This window comes from Aphelocoma coerulescens, chromosome 4A (assembly GCF_041296385.1).
Source record: "Aphelocoma coerulescens isolate FSJ_1873_10779 chromosome 4A, UR_Acoe_1.0, whole genome shotgun sequence".
NCBI lineage: Eukaryota > Metazoa > Chordata > Aves > Passeriformes > Corvidae > Aphelocoma > Aphelocoma coerulescens.
Window position 1 is genome coordinate 15,562,789 of NC_091018.1, and position 12,132 is coordinate 15,574,920.

Below are 12,132 nucleotides of genomic sequence, written 5' to 3' on the forward strand. Positions count from 1 at the left end.
CACAGCTGTGCAAATGACAGATTTCCCTAGAACACCCATAGTTTGGAACACCCTGGTGGGGGGTGAATCACCTCAGGCTGAGAAAGAACTGGATGCTAATCTCTCATAGTCTAGGTATGTGCTCTGCCCAGAACCTCTGCTTCTGGATCAAACAGGGGAAGGGGGGAAACAGCCTGTTCTCAGGCTTCATCACTACCCACTGATCTCTGGACAGCTCACCCAGAATTCATGGAGTAAATGTCAACCTTTCCTTAGTCCCAGCAGCATTAATGTAGTCTTTGTTCAGTGGTGGTGTAACCTCTGCAGCTCGTTGCTGCTCCAAAACAAGGCCCTTGCTCCCTGATCTTGTATGCACCAGAGCTGATGACAGCACTCCCTTTAGCCACCCAGGGGCACACTAAATCATTGTGCAAGCTCTATATTTAGGGTGTCCATGGAACAGGATTCCACTGGAACAAGCAGCAGAGGGCTACACAAGTGCAAGCCATAAGAGATGTGCCTTGCTGCTGCCACTCAGGGGAGTGTTGTGCCAAAACAACACGAGAGCTTTTGAAGAAGAACTGGAACCATAATTTTTTCAAAATAATTCCATTTTTGCCACTTTTCTTTCTTACTCTATGGAGAGAATACATTCCACTGAGAAACTCTGAGAATGGCCTCCAGAATATGTATTCCATCAGTCATATTTCTCCGGCTAAGCTTAAGTCAAGGATGTAACCACCAGAGAAAGATCAGTAGGGCTGGTTTCTATTAAAATTAGAGGCTTACTTAGCCTGACCAGGTACATCACAAATGATAATGCAGACTTGATGAAGACAACACATTAACACAGGGAAGTTTTAAAGTTAATGTGACATGAAGAAGGTGTTTGGATTCTTGTTTCTTCTCTAGACAGTTAAAGACAGTATACCTTTATATCCATCTATGTTCATGTTCAGCTTGAATTTTTCTTATTGGTTTAAAATATTTCACTGGGATACCAGTTACAGCAGCAAAAGGAAAATTACCAAATATTTTAGGCAGCCACATACTTAAGCTCATTGTAACATGTGTACAGATATTTACATTCCAGGCTCTACAACGGTCACTTTATGGTTTTAAGTGCATATTTCCTACAGACAAAGAAATTTGAGGTCATCAGTTATTACATTCATGTTACCTGAACATCTTGCATTTTAGTAAAGTTTCCATGCACAAGCAATATTAACATCTGTTTCAAGGATCTCTGCTGGAATTGTAGCTTCACACAGCCAAATTGCCTATGCTTCCACCAGGGAAATGGCTATTTATTTTATGCAGCCATCTGGGCTCTAAATACTATGTTTTTTTGTTTGTGGTCTTATTTTCCAGCGTTTCTTATATGAAAGTTGATTTCTTCATAACTTATTTCTTCTGTAAATGATATCTTTTTAGTAATCAAACTTGTGAATGAATGGTTCATTAGAGACTTACAACACCAGTGTCAATTCATAAATATTTTGGATTGAGAGCCAAACCCTAATTGCAGCAGCTTTGATGGTCTACATTTTTTTTCCTGTGGAATCATATGTAAATATAATCTTGACAAGCCCATCTCCCAGTTAGATGAAGGACATAGGTTGTTGCAGAATTTAATACTTCAGAATGATAGTGGTCAAGTTGTTTGAACACAGACCCTTGTGGTCTCAGAGCCCAGACCCCATCATTTTTTAAACAGAGAAGTTGATGGTAACGACTAACAGCACTAACAGATTTTCACAAACCTCTATCTACTAAGTATTATTTTTGCTTGGATTATGATAGAAGTACAAATACTTCTTCCTGTCCTCATATTACACCTTTCAGATGTCCTCTTAATAGATTTTAGTACCACATCACAATCAAGAAAGTACCAGCTGCCTTGGAAAGCCATTTAGAGAAACTGTAAGAAACCCTGGGTCAGATGAAAACAGCTGACTTTTCCAGTCCTGGTTTGCTGTAGATCACAAACTGGTTTGTGATCCATCACAGAGCTCACTAACTGACAAAAGGGAACCAAGAGCAGGACTCCAAGCCCCCTCAAATCTGCTCACTGCTCTCTAGATGCACAACCAGCACTCTCTTTTTAGCCATAAGAGAGCTCTCTATAAGGTAGACTGAATGCTCCACCCTTCCACACAAGCAAGCCAAGAGAACTCCCCTGCACAAGAGCCAATCCAACAGCAGCCCACCTTCTGTCATCCACATGCACCTCTTCCCCAGACACATCCTCCACCAAGGGGGGGGTTCTCTCACTCTTCCCTCGGTTGCCTACTCTGTCTAGGAGGCCACACAAACCAGCTGGCACTAACCAAGCTGCCCCTTCCTCTCTGGGAAAGGGATAAAGCAAGCACCAAGCTACCACCACAAGGAATAAAGCCATCAGAAGGAAGTGCATGGCTAAGCCAAGCAATATAAGCTCACTCAGTTTACTCTCCTTCCCCACCCTCCCACTCTAATCACTGAGCAAAAGAACCAGCTCTAGTCTCACTGCTGGGACCACAGCTCCTTCCCAGTCCAGCGGCAGCTCCAGTGACCCAACAGGTCCCCTCTTAACTCCCCCACACTCGCAGTCACACCAGGTTTCCTTACCAGCTCGACCCCAGGGTTCCCATAGCAGAGTCTCAGATGTCTCATTCCATAAAGCAATTTATTCACAGTGCAGCAACACAGAAACAGCTCACCTCAAGCTACCTGCACTAAATGCATTCCTCAACACTGTCACCTTTTATTATTTGTCTCACCTTACCCTCCCTGTACAATCCATGCTGTTTCTGCTCTCCTACCTTGTTTTTTTGCCTTCCTTTCACCCAGGTGCAGTGGCCTAATAATCAACTTTATCATCTTCACCTGGATCAGTCATCAAATGGCTGCTGGCAAACACCTTCCAGGCAGCAATCTCAATCTCTTCCTCCAAACTATTTCTTAAAACCTCTTCTTCCAAGAATACTTTTATATAACATACTTTTATATAACAAACCTTCTGAGACAAGGAGGAGCCCATCACAAACAGAAATCTACTAATAATAGGTTTTGCCTACACTGCTGTCAACAGGTGCATAGCATTTGTAAGGAGACAATCAAATCTGAAAGGACCTGAAACCCTTTTCAGCTGGTTGTTTGATTGAATGAAGAAATAATTACTCTTTCCTCTGAGGCTAAACTCAGGCTGACTGACAGAATTGTCTCCTTTCTCAACAGCAGTAAATATGAGTAAAACAGGTCTAAGAGCTTTGACCCTTCAGGAGCCTTGTCTGTAGAGGAAGCTCTACCTCCCTTCACTTTAGCCTGTGACATAAACCCCTGGCCTGAGTACTTTCATTCCCCTGGAGTCACTGAGCCCAGGAAGTGACAGCTAGGAGGAGGCCAATGCAGGGTCAAGATCTAGTTCACGCCCTGGAAGACAATTACCAGCCAGGTGTGGATGGGAAAGGCCCTGGCTGGAGGGATGTTTGATGTGTGCCAGCATGAGACCTGGCTCAGGCACGTCCCATCCCCACTAACGGGGAAGCATGAGCAAAATTTCCTTAAAATAAAGAAGTAGAGAAGCAAATTATGAGACTCTGAAGCTGACTGCATATGGAACTTCATATGCAGGTATCTGGTAGGACCAGATAACACCTTCCCTACCCTGTAATGATGAGTAACCCCAAATTTCAGTACAGATTACAGGGGCTTACTAAAGCAGTCTGACTACCTGATGTACTCAGAATAATTATGATCTACCCATCTTGTTCATAGTGGTCATTAAGTTGCTATATCTGTAACTGGCTTAATAACAAGGTGAAGACTGAATGGGGGAGAAAAAGTCATTTACTTGTCTCATTGGTCATTGTTTCCTACACGACTGGGATGTCTATGTGGGGAGGAACAAAAATGGAGAGAGAATTCCAGCACAGAAGACTATATTTAAATAAGGGGAAGCGAGGTCTGTCCTTGTACTACACTAATGCAATGGTCTCCTAAGTGGGGTGCATGCACTCAAGGGGGTACACAAGACAGTTCGCTGGAAGGGAGAAAATGGTTTTTACACCATTAAAATGAAAAGAAAAACAATCCCCAGTGTTTATTCCATTTTTATCTCATCCTTTTTTAATTTTGTGTATTTTATAAGGTATATAATACATTTATAATTCAGAGGGTGTAGTAGTGTGGGTGCATGCTCAAAAACATTTTCCTGATAGGGGCACATGATCAAAAGGTTTGGAAACCCAAAGGACTGGTCTTGCAGGTAGCACCAGATCAGCTCTAAAACTAGAAGTAGTGCTGAAACAGCAAAGCAGCTGGGGCAGGTAAGGGTCAGGGGAGCTGCACTACTCACAATACTTGTGCTAGGACCTGAACATCCTGCCCTGAACATCAGCCTGTGAAAAGATCACACTAAACTGAACAATCCTCTGGATGGTAAAGATACAATCACAAAACAAGGAAAATTCAGTTATTTGTTAATGCATCTTGCTGCTGTTCCAAATAATTGCATAAATGTGAGATTCATGCTGTAAGAACTCTAACCCATCTACAGATGATGTTTTAAACCTACCACAGTATTTTCTGCAGACTTTCCTAACTCAAAGCATGTCATTCAGTATGGGCTGTATGCTTCTTATTAACAGCATTAAGCAAATAGAAAAGCAATTGTTCTAAGAAAAAAAAGTTTGTTGAAGTATAAGAATATGAAAATTGCTGCAGTAGGTAACAATAATTCCTTAGGGTTTATCCTGGCGTTCTTTACAGTATATATTACTTAACTGATAGATCATAACAGCTAATTTAGAGCTGTTAGGTCTATTGGATAAATATGTGGTCAATAGCACTTTAATGCACACCACTGTTACTTCAGACCATAACAGCTGCTTTGGAGCTGTCAGCCTAGTTTGTCACCATCTATTTTAATCTGGAAAAAAAAAAAAAAAAAATCCTGATTACTTTGTAGTTGCTAATGCACAATTTAAATTGATTGTTTGGTGCCGTAGCTGAGCATTATTTGAGCAGGGGAGGTGAAATACTATAAAGAACAGGTATCACTACCATCAGACAAATCACAGGAGACTCAAACTCAGAGTTAATAACAGAGATGCCTACCACGTGTGTACAGAGGACAAACAACGAGAAAAGAGAGGATGTGAGACAGATTATTTCTTTGTTTAACTCTGTACTCTGCTACTTTAAAAACCTAAGAGGAGCCATTAAAGCTATGTTTATCGTTAAAAAGCAATATCTGCTTGCTACCCCACTTCCCAGCTCAACTCCCTGCTGCCAGCCAGCTGGGAAAGCTCTGCTGGGAAAGGGGGTGCAGCCCAGCTCCTCCAGTGTAGAACATGTTTGGATCTAACTGGCACAGTGAGAGCTTCCAGCAGAGGCATTCAGTGGAAAGAGCCACCTTTTCCTGTCTTCTGGCCATTTGGCACATTACATTCCTGCTCTGCCCATAAGCACGGACAAGTGGTTGAAAAGGTCAGAGAGGCACCCAGCCTTAGAGATATGAAATGTAGGGGTTCAGCTGTTTTTAAGCACAGGCAGAGGCCAATATAAATGCTCAAAAAACCCAGCTGTCTGTCTCTACCAGTCTCTGCTCAGAATGTGATTCTCTATAATCATGTCATTCAAAGAGACTTTTGCTAAGTACTGAGGGAAAAGTGGCATCCTTTGGTGAGGGGAGGAAAATGCCTGTTGCTGCAAGCTATCCATCATCTTCAAAAAGTCCAAGATGTATTAAAGCTCCCTAAATTTTTATTCCCAACAGAGCAGGATAAGTTCAGTGTTTTCTTGACAGGCAGTCCTCCCATGTCAAAATCTACTTCCCAGTACAGTTTTGGAGGGATTCACATGCCTGGTAGGTTGCATAATAAATAAACACCCATCATGTCTTTATCTGAGAAATATTTTCTTGCTGCTTTTTTCTATTTTTTTTTTCCTTGCACATTTGGGGAAAGCTATCCTCACACCCCCCATTCTCCCCTCCACCCCCAGCCAGGAAATAGTCATTTTGAGGCAAGACCTTAAAATTGATGATTTTGAAAGTTTTCCCTGTTGCCATGCTGTTCTGCTCCTGCATTCCTGTGGTGCCAACAGATGAAGTTGTAAGCCTGTTCGCCTCCCTGCATCTAATCCTGATACTACTTAGCAGCAGGGAAGGTGGGCAAATGTTCACTAGCAGTTGTTGGCAAAGAAACACAGCAGGATTTAAACTGGATGATGCCACTGCATGTGTAAAACAACCATTTGAGCAAATGCTGCTATAGCAGCATCTTTAACCAGTAAAACAGAATTTGCTGTTAACCTTTTGTTTTCTAGCTAGCTGTGCTGATGAGTTATGATTAATTGTAGTTATGTTTACAAAAAACCTCCAAACCAAAACGAATAACCAATTAAGCTTATAGATTGAAAAATAAGATAAATGCTTGTAGCAGTTGCTGTGACAGACTTTTGGTAAGTTCATATATATCTAAAATAAATTGCAAAGGGAAAATATGAATAATATTCTGTTGCATTCTAGTGAAAGGTTCCATTCTATTTTTCACAAGGTCATTTTTCCCATGAACTTCCTTCTCTTCCTTTCCAGCTTGCACAGCCTGGTCTTTCGCTGATGTGCCCCAACCCCAGATTTTCATGGTTTAAGCATACTCATTATATCAATCTAGGACTGCTCTGAATGAGGATCACCATTACAGTTTCATGCCATGCTTATCCACTACTCAAAAGCTTGACCTGGGTCACTTACTGTGACATCAAAACAATGGGTCAAGAGCACCCCAATTACTGCTTTTCCCCAGGCTCTCAAGTTTCCTTGCTTCTGACAGTTTTTCATAGATACCATAAGAGCTCCTTCCTTCAAATTGAGCTCTGTCATTATTTAAAGTTACCACTTTGGTATCTGAGAAATATAAGTTGAAATATCAGCTGTCAATGCACCCCGTGTTAGAACCAGGAATTAACTTTTCCCTGTCCTTCCTTGAAGATCAGGGGAAAAGACACACCACACAGCCAAACACAATGGGCTTCTGCAGTTCATAAGGCCATGTTTAATTGAAGAAATTGTTTTGGCAATATTTCTGCCTACCTGGGGCATTTAACTGAAGCAGGGCTTTCCCATTAGGAAATGTATGCAAGAGCATTTTATATCTGTGCATTATCTTGCTGGATCTCCCAGCTGTGCCCCAAGTCCTGAGCACTGGTTCTGTCCTTTGTGCTTGCTTAGATTTTCCATCCCTCATTTGCCACACACATCTTGTGTCTTAGAGCTGGATCAATTACCTTGAATACAAAAATGTTTAAAGCTTGGAGAGTCAGTACAAGCCTTAAGAGGAGCCTGGGCAAGAGTGCAGTGCTAAATGGCAGGCCCAGCACATGCATCAGAAGATTCCTTTGTAAAGGAAAGTTGTTTTAATAATTTCATTTTGACTCAGCTGATGATCCACACTAGGTGGGATATTGAACAGCTGTAGCCTAACAGACTGAAAAATCCCCCCCTTGAAAAGCAGGGAGATGGATGCAGCAGGAGCAGAGCACCTGTAGCCACAGTCCCCCGTAGAGGGAGCTCCCTGGAGAATTGCCATCCTCCTTCCCAGGTTGCCGGAGTGTCAGCTGGCACAGCCAAACCTTCAGAGCCACCAGGACAGAGGTGGTGGTTGATGCTACAGAGAAACAGCTGCTGCAGAGTGAAGCTCTATTGCACTTACCTGGACACAGAACAAAACACACACATGTGCTCAGAGATTTATCCCCTCAGATGGGAGATACACGCAGTGAATTCTGTGAGGAAGCAGTGCAGAAAGAAACATGGCTTTTGTGAAGGGACTTGGAAGCAGTACAGTGAAACTTAGAAGGTTAAAGCAGTACAGCTGTGGACAGTTTTCCCCTTTCATCTGGCAGAAACCATTTTTTCCCAGTGTTTTGTTAGAACAAAAAAGTTTTGGGGCACAAACATCAGAAGCAAAATTGAATTAGACAGAACCAGTTGCTCCTGTGGGACCTCACAGGAGAACATAAAACACCTTTTCCAGGGAGACCTTTACACTGCATTTTAGCTGTGCATCCAAGCCTAGGCCAGCAAGATCGTAGCAACCATAACATTTAAAAATTACATCCCTTACATGGAAACATGCTGGGAAAATATTTGTTGAGTAAAGAAGTATATTCTTCTCCTATATCTGCACTACCTGGCATTGCATGAATCTCAGCTGGGTAAAACAGGCCTCAGAACTGAACTTCAAGCCTTCAAAAATACAAGCTCCCCAGTCACAGAGATTTTGCTTAAAGACAATTCTCTTTTTGGCCTTGGATTTTTGAGCTTTACAGTTCAAACCTATTCTCTCATTCCATTGTATTTATTTTTTAAGTTCAGTTCTCATGACTTTGAAAGCTTTCTAAAGGTCAGAACAGAGAAGTACCAGATATTGCCACAATCACCCAGAGTGTAATGCAGTCATTTCATATTGCTTTAAAGCTTTCAAAAAAACATTGTGACTTTTCATCTCAGGGAATGTGGCTAAAGGGGTGGGTCAGTTTCAGAGGGAACAGAAAGCCAAATCCTTTGCCATTAGACATGGTGCAGGCTCTGGGTGATGAGATGAAAGAGCTGTCCTGCTGTTGAAGCCCTATCATAGCTCCCATCTCAGCATCCACTCCTGGACACAGCTATTGAGCACTGGGCCAAGTTGTTTAGCCTTGTATTTATTTAATCTTCGTGAGGATAAAGAGGGATGTTCCACTGTGAGCTCTTTTGTTTCACTCTCTATCAGTTCAATAGGAGAGAGAGCAGAGCTAAAGCCACAAGCAATGGTTTGTATATCTTGTAAGTCTTCTAAAGCCTTGTCATCATATGCTGTATTATGTTGTCTTTTTTACTGAGTGACCATTGCTCTATTGTACACCATCTGCCTTTTTGTGACTTGATGAACCACATAGTAAAAGGCAGAAATCAATAAAGTTCTCCAGAACCCAAAACCTTGGAGGGAAAAATGTTTTCCTGCAGCACCATCTTGTGGTCCCTGATTTTAGTACTGAAGATGTCCCTCCCTCTCCCTGGGCCTGGAAGGTCTTTCTGCAGACCTGGGAACCACACCCAGCTTTCAGCAGCTTCTTTTCTAGCCACAGAGGTACTCTGAAGAGCCTGGCAAAAATGATTGTGCCCTCTTGTAGCTGGTCTGGACCCTCATCGAATTCTTGGAAGGGATAGAAGGGAAAAAGGAAAATTGAATTTGGCTCAGCAACATTCAGCTTGATATACATGGTACAATCAGCAGCTTAGGCACTGGGGAAAAGACACGTGTCAGTTAGATGTGGGGTAACCCCCATGTTGAAATTGTTCTGTAATATGTTTAGGTCCAGGAGCACAAAAAAAAGCAAACAAAAAAATATTATGCAAGGTGTCTGAATATTGAGTGGAAGCAAGCAGCCAATCAGCTGATCAAAGCACCCACCTTTTTGTGACATTGTCAGTACAGTTTGCATCACACACAGACCTGTGAATAAATATCTGTGCTTTGACCCTAACGTGGCAATCTTGGCCTTCAACAGTAATGAAATAGCTATTATGACATCTTAGGCACAGATAGCAGTTATTTAAGCAATACCCATGGCTTGACAGCTACTGATCCAATGCACTGTCAAGCTAATAGAGAAATGAAAACGTAAAATCAGAACTTTTGTCTTTTCCAGCTGAAAAGCAAAACTTCCAGCTTTTTAGAACACCTTTGCAGCAAAGCTGCTGCATGGAGAAGGATGGGCCCCACGTTCATGCACTGTGCTCTCGACTGCTGTCCCACTAAGGGGAACACAACCCTGGTTGTGACTTTTTCTCACCTCTCCCTCTAACACAACATTTTGCTTATGCTCCTCTTGTTCTGGTGCTGCCAGACACAGTTACTGCAGATGCACTGATTGCTCACCCTTAAATACAGTTGTTTTATCAGAGCATGTCCCTTGTCAGGATGTTATGTGACATTGGAACCACTTGTGCTTCCAATGACATGGAAACTGGAGGAATTTATTGCCCTTCAAATCAAAATCATGAAGACCCACATGAAAGCCTAACTTTCTCTGGAGCACAACTCGCTCTCTGTAATCACTGGCCATGAGGATTTCTCTGGTTTGTCACGTGCACAGTTCAGCTGTGACAGTGCCTCAGAATTCACGTAGCAGGAAACTGCTTTTTCTTTGTCAAAATGTCTACATACATACTTCACCTTCCATAAAAATAGTATCAAAAAAGAGCAAATACACATCAGATTTAGAAGGCAAACAGTGCCCTATTCAGTTTCCATTGTTCTGCTGCTCCACATCAAAAATAGTGTAATACTTTTGATTGCAAAATTTTAACCAAGTCATCTGTAACATAACGCTTGTGGCAATGGTTGCAATGTCAGGCTTTAAAGCATATAGTTACATCTGATCATCAGCAAGCACTCCAACAACTTCCTGAGATTGCCCATATGCATATTCCACCCACATTACACTTGGATTTTAAGTGATCCCTTTTTTAGGACTTTAGGAAACTAAGAAAAATGTTTTAAACGGGGAATCTGAAAGTACAGTTTCTAAGAATCCCTCATAATATTTACACTCCAGCTTAGGACCAAGTCTCCCTTCCTGCCAGTTGTAGCTCTTGGAAATTCTGCTACATGGACTTCACAGTTCCAAAGAAATAAGACAAGTGATTGCGTTACTATGGGTGATACTGACTTCTACTGACATCATTTTACCTACTCACTCTGCACTCAGCTGTTGAAAAGTGTTACACATTTGTTTCTTTTATTTCTGTTACACTATGGGGAAATGGAAGAGAAATTGCATTTTGGAATCACCTACTTTGGGAGACAGGTCATCCTAAGATCAAAAAAAGCTGTGTGGTGCAGCGATACCCAGCGGAGAGAACAACTCCAGAGACAACACTCCCGCAGTTTCCTTAAGTACTTTGCATTTTTGCCAAGCATATCTTTAAAGCGATTGCCCAACAACAGATTTCCAAATCCTCTGTAGCCTGGTAAAGAACTAGCTGTTCTCCTCAGCAAGAGTAGCACTACTGTACTATGGGGCCATCCAATACAGAACCAGAGCAAGCTTCCTCTCACCAATTTAATGAGTGACAACACTCCCTTAATCTTTTTCTAAGACTGACCCCTAAGCTGAGTTTGGCACATAACTGGTGTCTTTATATCCCTCCACAGGGATGCTTTACTATTGACTTTACTATTCAGGGGTTGCCATAAGCAGTTTGCCTTTCAGTGTTACCAGTGGTTTTTTTGTACAGGAGGTATGGAACGAGTGCAAGAAACTAGAATGAAAAACTTTTACTGCAAAATCAATAGTATTATCAAGGGTTAACAACTTTGTATTACTTCAATGCTAAAACAAAACGTGTCATTTTGTGGGAGATAGTCAAATAATCCTGGTGTCTTCTGTTTGATCTTCAGGATCAGGTGGATGTTCCTATACACCAAAGGGAGAAAAAAAATCCCAAACATGAGTATAACTTGATTTAGGGACACCTTTACATTTCGGCCAGATCAATACTATCCCTGAAATATTTCCTTGTTGTCTAATGACCTCCCTGACACTTTTTTATTTCATTGTGACCTTCAGTGGGCTCTAGTTTGGCATGGTCACATGAAGTAAATAGCATTTCACTCTCAAATTACATTTATTTCAGTAGTCAATTGCTCTTCAGCATTCAGGAAGAATGCCAAGAATGCCAAGATGTGGAGCTGTGGGAATGCTTCAGCTAAAAAGCACCCCTATCCATACAGAAAGACAGGCTGTTCAGTGTCTGTAAATGGACCTGCCTCTCCTGAAAGCAGCAAACCCATTGCTTTTCCACTTTCTCATGCAACAATTTGCATATGACATAAGGAACACTGAAGTGGCAGAGGGCTTTAACCTCAGACTGTCCATGGCTCTGCTGTCAGCTGGCAGCCCAGGACAGCAATCAAATTCTTGCAAACTCATTACTTCTCCCACAACAGAAAGGTGATCCCTGAAGGTGATCCCTGACAAGCAGTGCCTTTGGACAATGTCTACTGCACTGGCAGGCAGCAGGTATTTGGTAGTGCATATCTTTAGTATTCTACACAGACTCAACAGAACAACCCTAAACTTAGAACAAAAGAATACCCCAAAGTTAGTTTACCTTTTTTT

General features: G+C 41.9%; 1 protein-coding gene across 3 annotated transcripts in view; it reads right to left on the reverse strand.

The window, feature by feature from the left end:
• Positions 1 to 2,856, reverse strand: part of AFF2 (ALF transcription elongation factor 2) — a 446,304-nt gene extending 443,448 nt beyond the window's left edge. For 2 of the 3 annotated variants that reach the window (XM_069015466.1, XM_069015463.1), the window contains exon 1: positions 2,590 to 2,773. In XM_069015466.1, coding sequence (XP_068871567.1) covers positions 2,590 to 2,612 — 23 coding nt within the window. In that variant the 5' untranslated portion in view covers positions 2,613 to 2,773. The other variant, XM_069015464.1, reaches the window with a different exon arrangement.
• Between the last annotated feature and the right edge of the window lie 9,276 nt (positions 2,857 to 12,132).